Raw genomic sequence first — 24,224 nt, 5'->3', positions numbered from 1 at the left:
GAAGCAGCTTGAGCTGAAACTTTAGACTTAGTAGGAGTCTTTGTCTTTGCCTTAGAAATAGTGATGTGAGTAGGCCTGAAAACCCCCTCAGAAGCCGGTACCTGCACAGCGGTTCCGGACCCATCTGAAGGAGCGACGTCCGAAAGTCCTGCAGCAGTTAAAATAGTGGGCCTTGATGGCTCCCCATGGGAGTCCGTATCGCCATCGGTTCAGAAGTGGCGGACGACAGGGGCTGCTAAAGCGCCTCACTGACGACAGCCGAACCGGACGCTGGCTCCAGCTGCAACGAGTCCTGTTTGGACCTCGGAGGCCTGTCTTTATCTTTGCGCTTCTTTTGAACTCCGGTAGTGTCCGGCGACATTCTATAATTGAAGCGTCTGCCAAAATAATTTAAAGCCCAATCATACCTGCTTGATACGAGAGTTGAACCTGGCACAGAACCGACAACAAGAAACGTCGTGGTCAGGGCCTAAGCAAGGTAGACAGTAAGAGTGGAAATCTTTATGAGGTATTTGTTTCCCACACGCTATACAATTATTAACTTTTTCTGACATCGGAGGAACAAGAAAAAGATTCTAACGGGTACTTAGCTGTGAGAAGAGAAGTAACAACTTCGGACCGACAACAATCAAATATGCTGTTCGAAAATCGCCAACCAACATTTTGCGAGCTGCTTTCCACCGCACGGCAAGAAAGACTGGAGAAGATGGCGTCGGCTGAGGGCTATGTACCAAGGCGTACTGACGTCAGGATACTAGCTTATACAGCCGACGCCGGACCCAGACTTTGGGACTCTGGCCGACCTCGGGCTGCCTGCCGGCAGGAGCACCCTAAAGTTATGACTGCAACAGTGAAACACGAAGAACATCATGATGACAACTCAGCTGTGACAATGACCTTAACTGCAGTTCTTTATCTTGGACTTTTGGAAGTGTGGCTAAATGGTCACCTACACGCAGTATCACAAAATCAAAATGTAGGCTCCGTGGTCTAAATCAAAGGCCAACACCAAACTATCCAACACAGGTGATAAGGCAAGAAGATAGGCATCCGGACTTTAGGATGAGAGGTGAGACTGGAGTACAACATTAATGCACTTAAAATTTAGTTTAGTATGAAAACCCACCTGGTAGTAGTTGATCAACTCCTCCAATTCATCTGCATGCACAACAATGTGCAGACCACACATCTGAGCCAACCGGAACTCCTTTCCATCTACACAAGCAAAGCAAACCTGCGGGGAAATAAAAGCAATTTAAATTAGGACTCATTATTTGACAAAAATACGGTACCATGCAAACTACAGTGAGAAAAATCCTAAATTATTACCCAATACAGACAATTCATGTGACAAGGCTACATTTATGTCACAGAAACGCATTTCCTAGGTACAATAATTCAGCAGTAACTAAAGTAAAACCATGAAGGGGAATTTTCCAGACTAGTGCCAATCATTACAGTTAACACTGTTCAAAACACACATGGATTTGCTGCTAAGCAAAGCCCGTCACCTTCAATGCAAGGCAGCACAGTGGCATAAAAAGATAAAGCCCAAATATTGCCCAGGCAACTCCAGTTCAATTAGCGGTTCTGGCATCTGAGGCACAGGCACGGGGGAACGGGAATGCCTATTCTGGGTGGATGCGCTATCTCAGGAAAACAGTGCTGCTTGATTTCTCTGGTGAAGACCACTGAAACAGCCATGAAATGCTTGTGAGGGTGGGATGGGTGGTCTGCTGACAACAGTCCCTTTTGAAAGTGAGGGGTGATTCAGTGCATATGAAGGGATTTTTTTTCTGTCCTAGTTTTTGCCTGCAGAAAGAAAACAGGGAAAAACTATTTTAGCAATTCTGACAAGCAATTTCATCTGGAAACACAGCTTCCTCTTAAAGGGTACAGAATGCTTGTGAAATAAATAAAACACCCATCATATAAACCAAGAGATCCTGCAAGCTGAGGTAATGGTCACCAAAAACAAGTCCTTACAACAGAAATTTCAGACCCATCGATATAGCTGGCTCAAAAAGGGGACAGCCTAGCTTTTCAAACCATGAACTACTCCCCGTATTCATGCCCACAACACCATGTTCTGTTTCACACCATCAGCACTAGTTGTGTGGGCTGGCTTGTCCCAATCGCATATTCATTACTTGAATGTCAGACCATACACAGCACTACCGCTTTCATTTGACTAAATCGTAACACTGAACTTTATTGCATTTATTACTGTTCGTTAGTAGCCTGATTAAACTGGAACTGTTATTCTAAGCCTTTGGTTGAAGCACTTGGGCTTCAGACCAGTTGTTTGGTTTGTGGTCTGCACTGTTGTGGCAGAACAGGTAGCTTACATCCTTTTAAGTTGGGAGTTGCTGACTGAAGGCTTAGTGTCGGTTATTCTAAGAGTGTATTAGTTCTGGTTTAAGCACTTGGGCTTCATGCCAGTTATTTTACACTAAGAAGGTGTGGTCTGCACTCTTGGAGGAGGACAGGGTAGATTATGCCCTTCTGAGCTGGGAGTTTCTGGTTAAAGGCTTGTTCTGTCTGCTTATTTGAACTGTTTCTTTCTGAAATTGGTATGCCTTGTTTGCTGTAGCATAGACTAAATTCAGACTTGCTGAATCTAGCTTTGTATAACTTGAGCACTAATTCAGCCCATCTTTTTTTGGAGAAGGTTCCCCTAAACCCTAGTGGCAGGAGTGTGCAGTTAGAACTTGTCTGATCGAAGAGTGCTGGAATGGGGATCAGTTTTTAGCTTTTTATTGGTTCATTTGTTTAAATCAGTTTGCTCATTTGCTACTGATATGTTTAAAAAAATAAATAAATAAAATACACTTAACGCATCGCCGCTTAGCTAGGGTTAAAGTATTCCTGGCGCCAAAGTCTACTCTTCAAATTTTCCCTCAGAACTAGCCAGTTTTTTAGTTTTAGCACTCAAATCTGTTTCTTTGAGCTCAGCACTTGTTCAGAACTTGTAAGCATTAACTATGCTACAAATGACTACAGCACTCAACTTTCCTCACTTGTCTAGAGGAAAACAGTTTTTAGTACTTAATAAGCACCTATCCAGGCATGTCTAAGGGTCAACTCCTGGTGTTTTCTCCTGTCTACCTGATGAACCTGTGCCATTCTTGGGGCAATGCAGCAATTGCCTCATGTACACAGACAACCCTCTCCTGCTACCACCCAATACTACAACCTGTGAGAGATGCACTTATACAGCCAAACTGAAAGCAAAGCTCTCTTCACCCAAGACTGGACTAGACAGTCAAGAGGAGAAGGTAAAACACTTGCCCCACACCACACTCACACATACTTCCTCAAAACCTACACCACCAAAACACACACATAGCAACACAAAACACACACCTACATTTGCGGAAGCTATCAATAAAAATATGCTCAAGAAACAGAGATCTCCAAAGCAGAAACGCATGCAACCTTCACCCCCCAACACAACCCAAATGACACACAGCCCACAAATTCAATGTGCCACTCAACCATGGCCCATAGGGCATAACAACGTACCCAACACTCTACTCATAGGTGACTCTATAGTCAGGCACACTGATGTTCCACTCACCAGGCTAAACAAGGAGAAAGTTACCTGATTGGGTGCCAGGATCAGCCACATAACGGACGCACTCAGGTCACTCCACAACAAGTACAAATATGACTGTCATTGTCCATGTTGGTGTGAATGACCTGAGACGTACCTCCCTGGACTGCTTGAAAAGAGACATGGAGGAGCTCTCCGATCTTGTAGCCCAGGCAGGTATGACCCTAGCCCTGAGCAGCATCCTGCCATCACCCAGAATGATACCACAGTACAAGGACAAAATGATTGACTTCAACTGTCTAAGCTTCTGGTGTCATTCTAAGGGGATCCAGTATCTGTCTGCCTGGGACGACATGATCGACAAACCGCAATGCTTTGCCAGAGATGGCCTGCACCCTTGGGATTCGGGATACTGGCTAAGGCTTTTTCCACCACTATAGTGCCTTTTTTAGGCAAGGTTCAAATGACAAATTCATCACCGTAACAGGTACAAGTAAAAAAAAAATCTGAGGGTAATGTTACTCAATGCTAGAAGTCTAAATCTCAAAATGCATTCACTCAAAGCACTCCTTAAAATGGAGAACATCGACATCTGTGCAGTGACAGACTCCAGACAGCACCCGTGCATTGCCAGGCTAAAATTCATACCACACCTTTTGGCCACCTAACCTGGACTGAAATACTAAAGATGGAGGAGTGTCCATATTCATTAAGGATATCCACACCTCCAGGCTAGTTGCTCAGCATAATGCATCCGAGATTATCCAAGTGCAACTAACTCTGGGCAAGACCGCAATCCAAATTGCAACTTGCTACAGATCCCCCACCATGCCACAGGATTCCCACTCCTCATTTCTTGATACACTGGAAAATATTAGGGTACAACCCAACACCCTAATAATGGGTGATTTCAACTACCCCACCATTAACTGGGAAAACTACTAATGTAACAACTTTTGCTCATTTTCTGGAATTCATGAATTCCAACACCTTGGATCAACTTATCCACACCCCCACCAGGGGCAGCAATATCCTAGACCTGGTCATTACCAACATGGGAGACCAGTGTTCCGTACCAGAGGTCAGTTCCTTGTTGGTCAGATCTGACCACAAGCTAATCAGCCTAGACATCCACATCCCACCCCCACTAGGGAAACCACCGTAAAAAATTTCTCCAAAGCCAACTTCACGCTTCCTAAGACAGAAGCGGCAAACTTCACGACACCCATGCAGACGGACAATAGAGGTACGACTGCTGAATCCTACACAAATGCACTTTATAAGCACTTACACGAGTGCATGGATCGTGCCATCTCTAACGGAACCAAGATGCTATCCTCCAAAAAAAGGAAGCCAATCTGGTGACCCCCTGCCATAAACAAATTCTACAACAGGAGAAAGAAACTGCTGCTGCAAAAAAAAAAAAAAAAAAAAAGAGTAAAATCCCATGACTGGAAGAACTCCCTGGTCAGCCTCAGTAAGAAGCTGAGATCCCTCATAAAATCCTCCAAAGCTAGTTATGAAAACAAAATCGCCAATGATTCTAAAGACAACCACAAAGCATTCTATAGCTATGTTAGAATCTCAATGGCAACACTCGGATCTGCTCTGAGTTACAGCACAATGGCACTAAATATACAGAACCAACGGATATTGCCAACATCCTGGCAGATAGGTTCAGTGCTAACTTTACCCCCCACCCCCCTAGAGGGCCCATCTCTATGCCAGAAGAATGCAAAGTTCCTGTAATCACGGCTGTATAGGTAAAAAACACACTCTCCAAAGCCAAGAACACAGCATCCATGGGACCTGACAACATCCCAGGCTGTGTTCTACATGAACTACAGTATGAACAGGCACCCCACCTAAGCACCATGTTCAATCATAGCCTCACCTTAGGCTTTGTGCCCACTGAATGGCGCACAGCAACGGTTATCCCACTGCACAAAGGGGGAGCCACCACAGACCCTGGGAACTACTGCCCCATTAGCCTAACTAGCCTGGTCTGCAAGGCCATGGAACTTATAAGCAAAGACACTGGTAATCTCCAAACTTTGGACCCCAAACAGTTTGGGGTTGTAAAAGGCAGATCATGTCTCCTAAACCTGACTGACTTCTTTGAAGCGGTCACCAAAGTCGTAGACAAGAGTAAGGTGGTTCACACAGCCTATCTAGATTTCGCCAAGGCTTTTGACATCATCCCCCACTCTGGAATTATACATAAACTCACTAAACTAGGTATAAATCCCTATGTCACAAGATGGGTTGCCAACTGGCTCAATGCAGAACCCACACTGTGAAAGTAGCAGACTCCAAATCCGACTTCAGACCAGTGACAAGTGGAGTACCACAGGGTTCAGTCCTGGGTTCTCTCGTGTTTGGTATCTAACTTTTCTGAAGTACAGACTAATACAGAAGGTCTTTAGCTAACAAAGCTCGCAGATGACTGCAAACTAGGAGCCATAATTGAAACTCCAAACGATGTGGACATCCTACAAAAGAGCATCACTGAGACAAATGCCTGGTGTCAAAGCCATGGTCTCAAGCTCAATGACAAAAAGTGCATTGTCATTCCCTTTGGTAAAAACTCTGTACCCATGAGCTACCACATAGGTGGTAGTCTACTTAACACCGAAAGTGATGAGAGACCTTGGGACACTGGTGGACAGTAGTCTCTCCTTTGATAATCACATCACCACAGTAGTCAGGAAATCCTTCTACGTGGCACACATCACAAAAGGTTTCTCATCCAGGAAAAAACAGGTCATTGTTCCCCTGTAGTCGTCACTCATTAGACCTATTATAGAGTACAACGCCCCTTTTGGTATATATCTCACAAGACATCTAAAACAACTGGAAAGGCCACAGAAATACCTCACAAAGAGGATTACCAACCTCAAACATATGCCCTACGCAGACAGTCTCAAAAAACTCCAGCTTTACACAGTCGCATATCGCCTACTTAGAGGTGATCTCTGCCTAACATACAAAGCTATGTCAAACCCAGAGCTGTTGGACATGCTCCACTTAAAGAAATCCCAATCCCTCCTAGCTACACGCTCTACGGACCTAAACCTTGTCACTATAATAAACCGAACATGATAGAGGGATTGATTCCTGTCCCAGAGACTTCCCATACTCTGGAACAAGCTACCTATCTATATCAAACAAAGCTCCTCATTAGCACTCTTCAAGAAAAATCTTGATGATTGGATAGGAAATAGGAAATTCACCCTGGGAATCACCTCTGTGGCTCTGCTCAACAGGGGCACAGGAAAATAATTTTCTTGGGTGGCGAAAGCCAGGGGTACCTTTTTGGCTAGGCTTGTATAGGCCCTAGGGCCGATAGCCTAGTACCTACATATGAATCTAGGAACTCACTACATTCAATGCCATTATTTAGCATGTTCTCAAGTTGCATGCTTGGTTAGTAACTTGGGGAGCTTCCATCTCTCTCGCCCTCTCTGAGTGAGAAAACAGAACTTCACATGGCCCATTTGAGTTCTTTCTGAAATCTCTGGAAGATGGTCTAGAGTAAATGTTCTTCCTTCTTTGATAAAAAATTGAGAGATTATTTTAATTGAACTTAAAAAAAAGTCTTTACTTGTTCACTTTAAAAATGTATTTTTCTCACTTTTTAATTTACAGTAATGGAGCTCTAGGCACTGCTGTCCAATCTAAATGCCTAAAAACACATCTTTGTTAAGTCACCACAGGACAATGAAAATGCAATGTCTGTTCTTTATTCTTTAAACTTTTCGTCCGTGTGTGTGTATGCAATCAAAATAAACATGGAAATGTCTACTGGAATTCTCTCTATCATGGAACAGAGAATGTTAACACCATCAACTTCATGTTTCTCCACTGAACTGAGAGAATGGTGGAAAGGACTGCAATTTTTAAGAGGCAACAAAAGAAGCTTTCTAGGGTGCCCCTCCCCCCCAGAAAACAATGACTGGACAGAATTCTCAACTTCTCAGCTCCAAGAGAAAGAAATAGTACAAAACTTAAAGCTGCTGTATACACACGTCTCCAGAAATGTAAATCATTCTAATGGTGGTGCTTATATGGCCCAGTGTGAAAGATACAGTGCTCCTCTGTGTAAGAGATACAAGTGCATGCCTAACTTATCTTGTCACATACCAGAAGGACTGGTTACTTTACCACAGAAGGAAGAACATTTACACCAGCCCACTTTCCAGGGATTTTAGGAGGAAAACAGATAACTCAAATAGGTTATGTGAAGTTCTCTCTCTGGCTAAGAGGGAGAGAGGTGGGAGCTCCCAAGTCAGTAACCAACCATGCAACTTCAAAATTTACAGTGAATTATGTTGCGGGGCAGGCAAGCCTGCCATAAAGTCCCAACACAAGGGTCTAACAGCAGGAGATGATCAGCGAGATAAAGATAAATCTGCAGCCACAGACCCTTTCATCACCAATTGCAACATCCATATCTATGTCTACCAATGGAGCTCTGAAGACTGCAGCCCACAAGACACAGGAAAGTCCCAGCCTACTCCTTACCAGGAATGCCATGGAAATGATCTCCTAAGACCTCTCTCTCTCTCTTACAGCAGGGATGAATAGTTGCCTGCTTTGTCCTGATAAAGGCAATTCTCTGAGTCAGGGTCAGACAGAACTTCTCTCAGGTAATTTAAGTCCACAAGGTCTGCAATCATGAGAGCACTAAACCAAAGGACACTATAAAAAGTTCCTTAATGGGGTCATTAGAACAGTCACCTAATACGAGACATATTTATTTATTTTACATTTGTTGACCGGGATTGTCCGACTGAGCTGAAGAACCCTTTTTCAGCAGAGGCCCAGGGAGCAAAACACCACCATATTATACAATTTTCATTATAAATTAGCATTAAACAGCAATGTTACAGGATTATTACAAGGAATTAAGTGGCAATATAATGTTATACAGTGTCAATAATCAGGAGTATAGCATAACTATTTCAAGATGTATAAAAAGAAATATGTCATTAAGACGAGTATAGTTTTTGGAGTAAGTGATTTCAAAAACCCAGTTTTATCATAATGTAGTTGCATGAAGGCACGATAATTACAACAGAATGCTTCTCTGAGGCAACTTGCTTAATAGATTTTAGAAGACAGTAGAAAGAGTAGTCAAGGAAGATTAGAGAGAGCTAGTGAGATAAGTGAGTTAAAGACAGAAAGTAGATTAAGGTATAAGAAGTAGGGGATGTTTAAGGAGGGAGAGTGCAGTGGCAGGACCAGTGACTTTTAAAGTGCTCTCTGGTGGCTGTCTTAAATTGTTTAGGATGTGTAAGGGTCCTGACATGACAGTACTTTTCTAAGGCTTCTGTCACCATGGCAAGCACCTTGATAAGCACTCTGGGTACATGGTAAAAACTAAAGAGCAGCATTTTGTAAGGAAAGTTAGCATCTCTCCCAGGTAGCCACTGATACTTGACTAAAGGCATTCATGTCCAGAGATGCTGTTGAGACATCATGCAGCATACAGACAAGATGCCCTTGGACAGCCGCCATCCAGAAGTTGAGTTGTCAGATGTGTTCAATGAGGTTTGTTGAGGTCCAAAATGAGACAAACCTTCATGTTGGCAAATTTGAGGGCCAAGAAAAATCCTCCCCCCTTGCCAGTAGCCATTTTACTACCACAAATCTATCATCTTCATCATCTGTTTGGCCCTCTTCTATCACTATTGGAACTCCTCTAGCAATTAATACGTGTCTATTCAATGTGAACCTATTTAACCTCATGAAATATCCTACTTATATAACTGTACCATTTTTAGCCTGAATGTACTTGTATCTGCATTCTGCTCTTTTATCTGCATTTCTATTTTATATTTTATATCAGTTATATATCTATGTTTTATTTCAATTGCTATTTTTTCTTGTTTATGTTTGGAGCTCATCTCCCCGGGCCTCCGCTGTAAATGGACTTTGTTCCAGTCGGACTATCCCGGTCAACAAATGTAAAATAAAATAAAAATAAAATAAATAAAAATTAATACAAGTACTTCTCTTTTCCTTTATCCTAGATATTCCAGTGAATAACCATCCAAAATCCTTTGCCAAATTCATATGCTCATTTCTTTCCAAATGTCTCTCCTATAGCACAGTTGTTTGCACTTATTTCTCTGCATTTCTTAATATAGTTCATTATTCTTTCTTTTTGTATATACCCCACACCGTTCACATTCCAAGATAACATGGAATGTGTTGCCATTATGACAAGAAGTTATTGTTCCCACTTGTTATGTATAACATGCCTTTTAATGTTTATTTTCAGCTTTTGTGTTACATGCATGCACAAATGGTTGGCAGGTTGATTTTTTTATACAGTTGTGAATTGTCATGTCCATTTGAACCTGTCACATCTTACAAGACTTTTTGTTTAATGAAAGCCATCAAACAAAACGCACACAAAAAAATACCCTCACAATCTATTAACTTAATACAGACACACGATACATCATCACATAATGAAGACTAACCCTCCTAATACGAAAAATTGTTCCAGATTCACTGCTGCACTCACAGGCTTCAAATGTCCTACAATTAAGGTTATCAGTGCTAAGATGCATGGCACAGCCTGTACTTTAACTTGCACTAAGTGCTATCTGTTTTTGTCTCATCTTTATTCCTCTTCCTTATGTAGAAAACAACCTGAATGCTTTCATAAACATTACTTTTAGCCTTAAATAGTATTGCTCTCTAATAATCTTGTATCCATAGAAACATACGAACCAGATGCTTAGTTGCCTTCAGTTACAAGCTTCTCATGCTACATCGTGAACATTTGCTAAAGGAAAACTTTTCATTACATTAAGTGTTCTAGTTACTTGCTTCAATTTAAACATGTTGTTAGATCAACCCATAAGCCTTAATCCAGTCATTCCCCTATGTAGAAGTAAGAAAAGGCACATCAACTATACATATAGCATGAGCTATACACTTTTATACCCCACCCCCCACCTCAACAATCCAAGATTACAGTCTATTATCTTAAACATGCTTTTGTCCAGGCTTTCTTCTCTTTTTTTTTTTTTTACATTGCAATGCCTATATTGCTAAAAACTAAAAAAATAAATAAAAAAGGGGCACTTGTTTACTTTAATATCCTTATAGTACACAAAAATAACAAACTATACAATATGTAGTTTATGCCACGAATTGTTCCCTAAAAATACTGTTAAAAATTATTTTACTTAGTTACCTCTTTTCCTACTCTTCCCTTTAACGTTCTTCCAACCATTAATGACATGAAGTCGGGCAAATGTTTTGGAGTCCCCTACAAGTTTAACAAAGTCAGAAAAGTCCAATACTTCCAGTTTTCTTGCTCAGACAAATTTCACAAATGTGACTGATGTTTTGTAATCCCACATTTATTAATTTATTTATGAGTTGCTAGCTTTCTTCCTATTTATCTTAACATCCCAACCCCAGTCTCTAGTTCATTTCCGACTTATTCATAGATCTTCTAGTTAACTCTTGTGCTTTTTTCCCATCTCTCAGGTATTTTTCCTTTGGAACAACGGAAAAGGTTTTGCTGGCAAAGTCTCTCCATGAGCTTTATTATCTGAAGAATAAAAAGCAGAGTTCTCTTCTGTCTGATAGATCACTTTTTGTTCAACAGACATTTGTATTTCCTCCTTAGCTTGTTCTGCATCACAAATGGCACTGATCCCCCAGCAAAAAGCATTCTGAAAATAGCTGGACACAGCAGCTTGAATTTCACATCTGCCTCCCAGTATTCTTCCCTGTTGGAATAAATTTGCTCCTCTTCTGTCTAGCGTACAGCGAGTAATCATTTATCACAAACACTCTACTGTCTCCAAGTTTTAGTACGGTGCTCATGTGTCACAAGTTTTGAGAGAATCAACCCTTTCTACTGGTTGCATCTTTAACTAATACATGTTTTGGCTGCTTTTTCATGGCCAGGTTTACGACATACACACGATGTGCCCTTTCAATTAACCACTCTTGCTGTGGAATACCAGTTCAGTTGCTTATTTATGTTTCGTAAAATTAATACAGTGTGCCTTCCAGTTTCTCTGGTATAGCAGAAAAACTCAGCATTCTCTACATGCTCTGTCCTCTAATTCTACCATTTTTAAAACATCTTTTCTTGAGCAGTCTCTTATTTAGCCAGGCTTTTTTTTAAATTTCAACCTCTGATTTTTGTTTTATCAGCACATCCGAAGAGCTGTTTAAAGCTTTTCATTTTTTCCAGCCTTTTGTTATTTGAGTGTATATACACCTTCAGCATTTTGTTTATTTTAATCAGCTTAGTACATCTGAGTTATTTTTTCCCTCTAGATTAATGGAAGACGTTTCTTGCGCCAAAGCTGGTGCTTTAACTGCAATTTGCTGGATGCCTGCAGGAGTCTTCCTTCCCAGTGTTTTCTCCTCATTTTTTGTGGTTGATTTTCTTTCAGGCTATCTAAATTTCTTTTTTTGCTGGCTTCCAGCCAGTCCACTTACTAGCCAGTAAATTAAATTTACTGGCTCTCTTTTCTGAGTTTCTGTTTTTACGCTGAAATAAATGAAATTAAGCTGCTAACTCTGTGTGCAGCCATCTTGGAAGTATCAAAGGTCTGAAAGATTTTGTTTTGTCAAGATACCAGAGTTGTCTGTGAACATCCAAGGTATGCAGTATCCTCTCTCCTTCATTTTTGGGTTCAGGAAAGACAAGGAGATGGACATTTTGATTTAATAACACTGTTGGCATAAAAGCAGAATTAGTTCTCAAAGAAATTCAGTCTCTGTGGACAATGAGATTGGGTTAACTCACCATTAGAGGTTGCAACTCACTGCACCTCTTCTTGTGGAGGTCAGGCCAATAAGTAAAATACTCTTCCATGTTAAGAACCTCAAGCCAGCCTCATGAGCTGGTTCAAATGAAGCGTCAGCTTTTTTTAACACAAAATTATGATCTCAAGGAGGTTCTGCCAGCTTTCTTGGAAGCCTCTTATGCAAAACTCCTTTCAAAACATTTTCACATGAGAATACACTAAACTGGGAGGATGTGTTGGTAGACATGCTGAAATGGCCAAAAATAAACCCTGACAAAGGAGTAAGAAAGGGCACAGGAAAGTAACTTTCAATTACTGCAAAATGAAAGAAATACTAGCCCTAAATGGGTGCTGGTTATGCTGCTGGCACCAACTAGAAAGCCTTTTCCATTTGCAAATATAAGATTTTTTTATAGCAGGCTTTCTTGTCTCCATTAGTACTTGCTGTATGTCTTCTATAAAAAGCTGTTTAAAAGGTATGTTAAGACCTCATCATCTAAGCTGTCAGGTAACTGGAGAAGGGATGAATCAAACAGCCCTGTACTTGTGTGAGTAGATCCATTCTGTGAGGAAATTTAGTGCCCCTGGCCATTTCCAAAAGAACCACCACTGTTGGCTGGGCTAGAAGGGAGTCACCATGATCTTGGGGCATTAGTTTTGAATATTCAAAAGTAACCTGGATATTGGTGGAAAAGCATACAGGAACATTTCAGTCCAAGGAAAGAAAAAGGCACCAGGCCTTCCTGCATGGAGTCTTGGATCAGAAATTTGCCAGCTGATTGTTCAGAGAGGAGGCAAGAGGTCTAACTTGAGGAACTTTCCACAGATGGATCAAATCTTCAAAGACTACCCCCCAATCTAGATTATTTTTGCGAGGGTCGGCCTTTGTCATGCTCAGCTTGTCTGCCACACAGTTCTGCTCTGACGGTATGTAAGATGCCTGTAGACAGAAACTGTGTTGTAAAGTTTTGTCCCAAGCAAACACGGCTAGTCTGCAAAGGCAGTAAGACCTGGTTCCCCCTTGCTTGTTGATGTACTACATGACGGTGGCATTGAATGTAATCACTTGAGGCTCAGGGGCTCTAAGATAATTCAGAAATTTGAGTGTTTTGATTAGATCAAGCATTTCTTTTCTATTTATGTGATTGTGTCTGTCCTTGGTGACCCAAAGACTCTGTACTTTTATCCTTCCTGATATAGCTCTCCATGAAAAGTCCAAAATGTACATGGTAACTGACTGCTTTGGAGCAGGGGGGAGAAGGGGTGACATGGATTTAGGGATATTTGCTGTCTCCAAGTGATTTCACTTCTGACAAATTCCAGAACTGGGATTTGAAATAATGGCTGTTGGTGCTGGGACTAAAAAGACTTTAGATACCATTGTTTCCTTCATGTGGAGTCTTGCCAGAGATATCATGAGAAAGGACAGTTGTGTAAAATCTCACCATAAGAGCAGATGTCCTTTTCTCTGTTGCAGTATTCATCACACATGGGATCTCCTGTCAAGGATAGCCTAATGTCCAGCCAGTATACCAAAGCCTTTACGTTCTCCCAGCATATTAAGTCAGATGTACACTCCAAACGCAGGTGCAGGGCATAAAGGTGACATATACACACACTATACTCAGAACTGAAGTGCCCCAGGAGAACTAGAGCAATCCCAGGAGAAAGGAGAACATGCACATCTAAAGAGAAGAGAAAAAAGAGAAATTAGGCAAGAATGCAAACGCATTTGGGAAGAAAAGTCTTCATACCTGAAACAAAAAGGGGCAGGTGGGAGGGACTGAATACTGCATTAGTGAAAAGGACAGCTACTGTTATGGCAATATTTTACACAACTGTACAAATGGGAGGAGGGAGGCACAGAGGAGCCCTCCACAAACCTATGAAAGATGGCTCTGGCAAATCCTGCCCCGGCTCTGGAAATTACGTCCAGCTTGTAAGGTTTAACAAAAGTGTGGACAGGGGACCATGCAGTAGCTTCAGGAATGGCTCTAATATCCAAACATTCAAGGATGCTCCAGAAGAGGTCACAGCCCTCTTAGAACAAGCATGAACTGAAGCAAAAAAAGTCATTTACCATGAAAATGATAACAAATGGAAATGGCCTTAGAAATACAAGAGGAGAAAGTTTGTTCAGAAATGTCACACCCAATGTCCTGGAATAAAAAGAAATAAAAAGCTGCTCTGTTGTGTGGATAGCCTTTCTCTTATCCAAACAATACTTCACCTGTCTATGTAGATCCAAGTTGTGAAGAATCTTCTTGCTATCAGATGTTGTGGAGAAAGAAAAAAGAAAGGAAGCTGGACAAATTGATTAAGAGAAAACTCCCTGACCATCCTGGGCATAAATGAAGGATTAGTTTGCATGGAGACATTGTTCCTAAGAAAAAAATCAAAAAAGGGAGGAATCACCATTAGAGCCTGAACTTCCGAAACTCTCTTGGCCGAAGAAAGGGCAACCAACGAAACCATTGTCCAGCTACAGTGTTGCAAAGAGGAGAAAGGCTCAAAAGGAGCCTGAGTCAGTTTTTCAAGGACAAAATTAAGATCCGAAGAGGGAGGACCAGTTTTTCTGGGGGCCTGACATGAAAGACTCCTTTAAAGAATCGCTTAACCTCAAAATGGGAAGCCAGTGATGGGTTCAAGGTCAGACAAGTGAATGCTGACAATTGAACATGCTAAGCCAGCATGCAGCAGTTCACAGAAGTAAGAAAGGACCAAAGGGACCCCTCACTGAAGGGATCCTGGTGATGCTTGAAACTGCAAACAGAAAACCGTTTCCATTTATCCATATAGGATTTTCTAGTAGTGGGGTCCCTGGCTTCCTGCAGAACCCTAAGCATGCCCTCAGAAAGTGATGTTTAAATGGGATCCAAATCCTATCAACCAAAGTGTCATCTGAAGAGTGAGCAAGTGAGAGTGACTGAGAGACTCCTTGTCTTGTGTAAGAAGATCCATCCATTGAGGTAACTTGTGATGATTGCCCCTGGCCAGGTGAAAGAAAAGGGGGAACCAGTGTTGTTGAGGCAAAAAGAGAGTTACCAGCAAGATTCTTTGGCAGTCGATCCTGATTTGTGCAGGACCCTGGAAAACAGAGTAAGAGTAGGATAAGCATAAAACATCCACTTCCAAGAAAAAGGACATGGCGTCCACCTTCCAAGTCAGAGAACTTGGGACTCAGGAACAGATGCAAAGAAGTTGCCTGCTCAGACAGGAGTCAAAAAAGATCCACCTGAGGAATACCCCTCCAATGTATTATGTCCATAACACCTCTCTGTGAAGCATCCATGAGTCAGACTGTGTTCTGGACCTGCTCAGTGAGTCTGGCATAAAGTTGCATTCTGAAGGGACGTGGACTACCTGAAAAGTTACTGGATGGTGGAGGGCCAAATCCCAGGTTTGAAGAGCTAGTCTGCAAAGAAGATAGGACTTTGTGTTTGCTGACTTACAACAAGACTGACTATGTCTGTAAAGGCCTTTAAAAAAGCCTGGAGACCAAAGAGAATGGGCACCCTCATTTCTTTTATGTTCATGTGGTCTGACCTCTGATGAAAGGGCCACAGACTGGTGGAAGAAGCTCCCAGTCTTGGATGGAAACATCTGTGAAAAGCTCTTGAAAAGGGATAGGAGTCTGAAAAATAGTCCCTGATTGAGGGAGATCTGCTGAGTTCACCAATGAAACGAGTTTGAAAGAAGTAAGGGAAATGAAAATTTCAGAGGAAGTCAATGCTGGAACCAAACAGTCTTTAGGTACCAATGAAATTTCCTTATGTGAAGCTCGACAAATGGAAGCATGGGAATCTTAGATGCCACAAACCCCAGGATTCTAAGAAATTCCGTGCAGAAATAAGAGAAATAGGGAAGAAGAAACTGGAGGTAGCCAGTCAGAGACATAACTATGGAAGAAGGAGGAGAAGCCAACGTTAGAATGGTTTGAAATCTGCAACCTAGAAAAAAAGTCTTGAGAAGTAGTTGGATTTGACTTTTAAGATTGATAGTGAATTCCAGACTGTGCATAAATACGGTGAAACTCAGATCTTGTAAAAGACCTGTATTGACAGAGAGCCTGAAGAAGCAGGTCATCCAGATATGGGAATATCTAGATATTCTGAAGCCTGCAAAAGAATATGACAGGGGCTGGACCACCTCGGGGCCATAGAAAGATCAAAGTGCAAAGGAGAGAACTGAAAATAAGAGGAGGAAACAGAGAAATGTAAAAGCTTCCTATAGAGGGTGAATGGGAATAGGCATTCTTTAGGTCTGTGGAAACCAGAAAAGCCAAAAGAAGTAAGAGGGGTGAAAAGTCTTGGACAGGAAGGAATCTTAAGAAAGGAAAAGGTCCAGGACCTTCAAGATCCCTCTATTCTGGAAACCAGAAACATTCTGGAGTAAAACACTGTTCTTCTTTGGGATATTAGAATGGTGCACTGATCCAGAAAATCCTGTAGAACTCCAGAAAAACGAGGAAGCTGGTCTGCAGGAGGTTGAGGAAAACCTAAGACGAGGGAGGGGAGGTATATCCATACCATTAAATAACTGACATGCATAATGGACAGAGCCTAGGAGTCTGAAGTTATATGTTACCAAATAGGGAATGCCTGAGAAACAGGGGAACCTGGCCACAGGGAAGGGGAGACAATAGGTCAGATAGCGTCAGAGTTGTCCTGATAAGGGGGCTTTTGAGTTTTAGAAGTCTGGTGGTTTATCCGTGAAAATATGCTTAGGAACTCTCTTCCCCTCTAGAGGCTGACGAGGTTGCCTATGCACAAAGGCAAATAGGATAGTTTCTCTGAAATTTGGGTAAGGGAGAAACAAATATTTGTTTAAGATCCTGCATCACTTTACCTTTGTCTTTTAGTGTCTTAAACAACTCAGCAGCTGTACCAAAGAGATTCAGCTTGTCCAAAGGAACATCTAGGAGTTTGACCTTAATATCATCAACTAAAGCCTAGAGGCAAAGCCAAAATTATCTCCACATAACTGAGCCAGAAGCAGGAGCACTAGAAGATCCATCATCATCAGTATCATAACTACATTTGATGGGGTGACAGGCAATCTGCTAAGTGGAACACAATAATGAGAGGGCAGCAGTCTTCTCTTCACAGTCAGGAAGAACAGACTCCACCCCCCACATTCTGACAAAAGGGCCAAAACATATCTTGTTATATGGGTTTGATAATTAATGGCCCTTAAAGTCATAGTGGAAGAAGTGTGCATTGCTTCCCCCAATCTTCTTCATAGCCTGACTGCCTTCTTCACAAGGAAGGGGCTTGGAAAAGCTTGGATGGCTTATCAGCAGAAAGTGGCCACAAGCAGCGTCTGAAGGACACTTGCAGAGGTACTCAAAGGCCTCAGGCACCTTATAAAAAAGGTCAGGCTTCTTAGGGATCGAAGATTGGAAATCAGGAGCCAAATAAGAAGCTGCAAAAGTATCCAAAAGGTATCCAAATACAGGGGGGGGGGGGGACAGCAGAAGGTTTAGACAATTCCATCTGCAACAGCTCATAACACCAATTGTTGAATATCAGAGACTTGAAATGTCCCATTTAAAATACTCCATCATGTGAATTACTGTGTCCCCAAAGCACAACTCCTCAAACGGAGAGTCAGGACTCAAGGAATCCCCTTCCTTAGACCCATAGCCTAAAGGAGAGGTAATCTGTGAGAAGTAGGCCAATGACTCATCTCCTGAATCCATTCCCTCACCTGAAGAATCAGATTATTTAGACTTTTTGGCTGGAGTATAGAACCAAGGAGAAGCAAGAACAGACATTCCCTGAGGTGGTCTTAAGGCCATCAGGGGATTGAACAAGCCTTGGTTAAAATTCTGTCATCCCCTCCGAGGATCCTTAGCAATGGGAGGAATGTGCTTAGTTTTCTGCTTCTTTTGTGGAACACAGGATCATAGGAGTTTATTAGGCTATCGACCCTGAGGTCATTTCAAGCCTAGCCATTTCATCCCAATGCAACACCACAGATACTCTACTCAATATCCAGGACTGAATTTAGTAATAACTGGCTATGCTCAAGAGGGCTGTGGGTGCTATCTCTGATAAGAATTTTCGGTTCCTCATCCAGGTTCTTTTTGAATAGTGTCACAGAGGTGCTCTATTCCACATGAATTGGTACCCTATTCAACAGACGCGGCAGCTGCTAGGAGACAACCCTATTCCTACAGCATGTCCTATTCAAGTCGCAGGCCATATTTAGGTCCCTGAAATGGGTAGTTGTAGCCCAGTTTGATTTACGGATATGCAGCAAATTCAATAGGTCTGGGTGTGAAATTACTCTAAGCCAGACATAAGTCTCCCATAAGAAGTCTATAATATAGAGAGTATAGTGACAGGGACTTTAGTCGGTCTGTGTAAGGCACGTACTAGAGTCCCTCGATCTTAACTGTTAGAAACCTTTGAGGTCTCTCAAATTGCTGCAGGTGCTTTATACGGTACATGCCAAAAGGGGCATTGTACTCAATTATGGGCCTGATTAGTAATGAGTATAGAAGGGTTATAACCTCCTTTGCTCTCTATGCTAAGGAGAAAGCCTTCCTTACTAAAGTAGACACATGCTGGTCAAAGTTAAGGTCGCAGTCAACTTGTGATCCCAGATCCCCTACTTCTTCATAGGTATTTAGGGTATTGTTGACTTGGTAGTGTAAAGGGACATTGATTGTTTTTGATGAAGGGATTGATGATGCATTTCTTTGCATTCAGATTGAGACTGTGATGAAGTCGTCAGTTATTGGTCTACTTATAACCCTCCTGAAGTACACCAACATCATTTGGGGTTTTAATAATTGCACCTAGTTTGCAGTGGTCAAACTTGGTCAGCCAGAGCCCCTTAGTTTTGGCCTGAACTTCTGAAAAGTATATACCAAACAGCAGGGTGCCCATGACTGACCCTTGTGACACCTTGCTACTGTCTGGTTTGTGACCCAGTTCGCAACCCATCTTACAACAAAGGGGTTTACATTCAGCTTGCTAAATTTATTGGTAATGCCTGACTGTGGGATTGTTTCTAAAGCCTTTACTAAGCTGAGGTATGCTGTGTGCGCACAGATTTGCCCTCGTCAATGGTCCTAGTCACATTTTCAAAGAAATCCACCAAGTTTAACAGGCAGGATCTGCCCACCAGGTTTAACAGGCAGAATCTTGCCTTGACAAAGCCAAACTGGGTTGGATCCAAGGTTTGGAGGTTGCTTATGTCTTTATTAATGAAGTCTATGATGAGATGTTCCATGGCCTTAGATACAAGGCTGATAAGACTTGTGGGTCTACAATTCCCTGGATTTGTTGTTAAGCCACCTTTGTGGAAGGAAATAAAGTACAGTTGGTACACTTACCATAAATTTAGATCTTCGAGTGTATTCACTGTTGCAGTAGCACTCAGTCAGCCTGATTAACTAAGTCTTGGGTCCTGCATCGGTTGCTGTCCCTTCTTCCATGACGTCATGTCGTCAGGGGTATAAAACATGCAGCCGACACCATTACATCAGTTTTTCTAGACCCAGATGTCAGCTGCCCCCCAATGGGAAGCAATTAAATCTATAAATACAAGGATATACGTCCAACAAAAAAGTAAATACACCAAAAAAGCTTTTAGAGCAAAGTAAGTGAGTGAGAGTAGAGGTATAGCCAAAAGAAGAAAGGGGGCTGGAGGGAGGGTAACCAGGACTGCAACAGTGAATACACTCGAACATCTACATTTATGGTAAGTGTACACAACTGTACTATGTTCTTCGTGTTTCACTGTTGCAGTCATTACATTTGGGAAGATTCCCAAAGCTAAGGTTGGGAGGAGGAATTTAAATAGAATTAGGACCAGCAATAAGGCCCTGCAAGACTGCAGTGGCAAAACCAGCTCTGGATTTAGAGAAAATTGGCAAATGATTATGCTTGGTAAAAGTATGTACAGAACTCTAGGTAGCAGCTTCTAGGATGTCCCTACTAGGGATGCCCCTGAAAAAGGCTGTAGAGGTAGATGCAGCCCTGTTTGAATGGGGTCCGATGCCCTGTGGGATAAGTTTTCCATGGTGCTTACAGCAGCAATTAGGGCAGTGGCCTATCCATTTTGAAATAGCTTTCTCCTCCGTCCCCTGCAGCAAATGCCACCAGCAGTTGTTCAGATTTTCTTTGAGGTTTAGTCCTGTCCAAGTAGAATCTAAGCTGTCTGTGCACATCTAAAGAGTGCAGTATTCATTCCAATTTGTTCTATGGGTAAGGAGAGAAGGTAGGCAAATGCATGGACTAATTAAGAGCCACACTGGATACCACCTTGGGTATGAAGGAGGAGATTGATTCTGAGGGACACTCTCTCCATATGAAAGATGATGAAAGGCTCCACTGCCATAAGGGCCTGTAATTCAGATACCCTTCTTGCAGAAGTAATTGCTAAAAAGAAAGCCGTTTTCCAGGAAAGAAATTTTAAACCTGCAGTAGCAGCTGGCTCGAAAGGAGGAAGAGTGAGTTTCTCCAAGACAAAGTTAAGATCCCAGGCTGGAGTTGGAGCTCTCCTGGGTGGCCTTAAATTTTTGGCCCCTCTGAGGAACTGCTTGAGCAGTGGGTGAGAGAAGAGGGGAGGCTCTGTGCTATAATGAGCTGAAATGGTTGAGTCATGAATTTTGATGGAGGAAAAAGACCAGCCCTTATGAAGCATCTCAGTCAAGTATTGTAGAATCTGAGGTAAATTGGGCACTGCTGCGTTCATTCCTTGAGATTGGTTCCAGGCATAGACTCTTCCATTTTGCAGCATAAGGTTTTCTAGTACTAGATCTCCTTGCCTCTAAAATGATATCCATCACTGATTTACTGAGGGATGGTATAGGAGAGATTAGGGAATTAGCTAGGCTGCAAGGTTTAGGGTTTGCAGCTGAGGGTGTAGAATCTAGTTGTCCTGCGAGACAACAGGGAAAGGGTCTGAGGCAGGTGCCATGGAGCCAAGCACAACACACTGAGCAAGAGTAGGTACCAGTGTTGGCGAGGCCAGTCTGGTGCAATTAAAATCATCCTTGGCTTGTCCTGTTTGATCTTTAGTAGTACCTTGGAGAGCAGAGGAAGAGGAGGAAAGGAATAAACTGACAGGTATTTCCAGCTGAAGGACAGAGCATCCACTTTCCAAGCTATCTTGTGGGGAATCCTTGCGAAAAATTTGTCAAGTTAATGGTTCTGGGGAATTTGTCCAGTTGATGGTTCTGGGGGGAGGCAAACAGGTCTATATCTGGGCTCCCCCATTTGCTTGCCAACATGCTGAAAATCCTTGGTTCCAGTTTCCACTCGTGTGGGTTCATGAGGTTTCTGCTTAGTCCGTCTGCCAGTGTATTTAGTTTTCCTGGAAGGAATTGAGCTTGTAGATTTCACTTGGAAGCTCAAGGCTCTGTTTCACAATGTCATGGCTAGTCTGCAGAGGGGGTAAGAATGTATACCCCCCCTGCTTGTTTATGTACCACATGACAGTGGTGTTGCCCGTCTTTACCATTAGTTGTCCTGGAAGAATGTGGTCCTTGAAGGCTGTCAGAGCATTCTGTACAGCTAACATTTCCTTTTGATTTATGTGCAGGTGCATTTGACTTGGGTTCCATTTGCCCTGAATGCACTTCCCTGCCAGGTGAGCCCCCCATGGGGGTAATGTGAATGGTAGTCCCCTGTATTGGTGGCAGGCCTCTGCCCACCAAAGGAACTCTAGGCGTAGGCAAGATATGATAGGAATCCTTGCTTCTAGATCCTGTGAATGTTGACACCATAGGCTTTTGAGATACCATTGCAGTTTCCTCATATGCAGCCTTGCATATGGAATTAGAAGAATGTAGGAGGCCATGAACCCCAAGGCTTGCAGTATTTGCCTTGCAGATAGCTGGGTTTTTGTGGCCACTTGTTTGATGTAAGTTGTCAAATGAATCCGTTTCTCTGGCGTGAGGAAAGTCATCTGGGAAGTTGTATTCAAGCTTGCTCTCAGGAATATAATTTGTTGACAGGGTACCAGGTGGGACTTCTTTTCGTTTATAGTGAACCCCAGACAAGTCAGTACCCTTTGAACAAAGGCCAGATGATTCAAAAGAATATCCTTGCTTTCTGCCTGAATTAGACAATCGTCCAGGTATGGGTATATTTGAATATTTCTTTGCCTGCAAAATGCACTGACTGGAGCTAGGTATTTTGTGAATACCCTGGGCGCAGTAGACAAGCCAAAGGGCAGTGCAGAGAACTGATAGTGCATGTAGCCTGCTTTGAAGCATAGGTATCTTCTGCAAGACTCCCTGATAGGGATGTGCAGGTATGCTTCGTCTAGTGTTGCCAACCATGCATCCTTGCCTAGCATAGGAAGCAGCTAGTTGAAGAGTCAGCATTTTGAATTTTGGAATCACCAGAAAGGTGTTTAGAATAGAAAGGTCCAGGATAGGACGCCATGTATTGCCTTTCCTGGGTACCAGGAAAAGTCTCGAATAAAAACCTTGTCCCTTTTCCTCTTCTGGTAATAACTGAACAGCCCCCATGCTTAAGAGACAGAGTACTTGATTTTGGGCCTCTGGCCACCTGCTTGGTGTTGGTAAGGTGTGGAAGTGAAATCTGTATCCTTGGGACACTATATTTAAAACCCATTTGTCCTGGGTAATGAGTTCCCAGTTTTTGGCGTGCAGACCAATCTTTCCGCCTAAAGGAACATTCAGTTGGGAAGTGCTTGGAAGTTATAAAAGCAAGTAATTGAGACAGTTTTCCATAGGGGGGAGGGAGGGAGTCTTACTACTCCCTAATTTGGGTGTGGAAACCCCCCACTGCGTAGTGGTGTGTTCCCTGGGACTGAAACCTGGGATTAATGCTGTGTCTGGGTTTGGCTTGAGAAGACCTGAAAGGGGCTGGAAAGGACCAATGCTTAGAGGGCCAGTGCCTACTAAATCTAGGAGGCTGAACCTGTAAGAAATCTTTAACAGTTTGCATAGATTTAGCTTCATCTTCCATCTTTTTAAGAACTTCCTCAGCCTTGTTGCCAAACAGGTGGTCCTGATTTAAGGGAGCATCCAACAATTTAGCTTTAACATGATCATGCAAAGATTGCTCCTTAAGCCAAGCATGCCTTCTGAACACAGATCCAGTAACAGCAGTCCTGCAAGAGGCCTCTAATGTATCAAATCCACATTGCAAAGTATGTTTTCCAACATGTTCAGCAGAATGCATTAAATCCTGTAATTTTTTTATTTTCCGCACAGTCAGCAATCAACATCATTTTCTGTTTAAGCAATCCAGTAACATGTTGCTGATACTTTAACATATGAAACTGGCAGATTAAAGCCCTAATGGCCAAGGTTGCAGAAGTGTAAACCTTCTTACCCCATCTATCCAGTGCCCTGGAGTCTCTATCAGAAGGGGTAGGATTTTTAGCAGTAGAAGCCTTAATGCCCTTGGGTCCCTGTGAAATAGCCTCTGGATCCGCAAAAGGATTTTTAAAAAAGGAACTTGTGAGAATCAGGAAAGTACAGTTTTGTACCTACCATAAATGTAGATGTTCGAGTGCTAATACAGCTGCAGTCATAACAGATGGGTTCTCCTGCCGTCAGGCGGGCCCTCGGTCGGCCGAATTCCAAAGTCTAGGTCCGGCGTCAGTTGTCGTCGCTTCTTCCCCGACGTCACTGCGACAGGGGTATAAAGGAAGCAGCAGACGTCATTTTCTTCAGTTTTTCTTGCCCCAGATGTCAGGTGCCCCCAGAAGGAAGGCAATACATAAATTTGTGTAATAAAGCAGTGCAATATAATCAAAATACAGTAGTTGCAAGCAAATACACCATAAATGAATACCCCTATCAGGTTGTATGAGGATGTGTTAGCCTATAGGCCTGTCCCAAGAGGAGAAGGAGGGATTGAAACCTGGACTGCAGCTGTATT

The 24,224-nt window shown here is 42.5% G+C and overlaps 1 protein-coding gene across 1 annotated transcript in view; it reads right to left on the bottom strand.

Moving 5' to 3' along the window:
• The window catches only part of CLTC (clathrin heavy chain), a 2,794,584-nt gene that overhangs the window by 775,466 nt on the left and 1,994,894 nt on the right, over positions 1 to 24,224 (bottom strand). The window contains exon 25 of the mRNA XM_044054892.1: positions 1,127 to 1,234. Coding sequence (XP_043910827.1) covers positions 1,127 to 1,234 — 108 coding nt within the window. The remainder of the gene's footprint in view (positions 1 to 1,126; positions 1,235 to 24,224) is intronic.

This window comes from Protopterus annectens, chromosome 13.part0, assembly GCF_019279795.1.
Source record: "Protopterus annectens isolate FY-2018-M chromosome 13.part0, PAN1.0, whole genome shotgun sequence".
NCBI lineage: Eukaryota > Metazoa > Chordata > Ceratodontiformes > Protopteridae > Protopterus > Protopterus annectens.
Note: the sequence above shows the minus strand (reverse complement) of the source record. Positions and strands in the feature narration are given on the sequence as shown.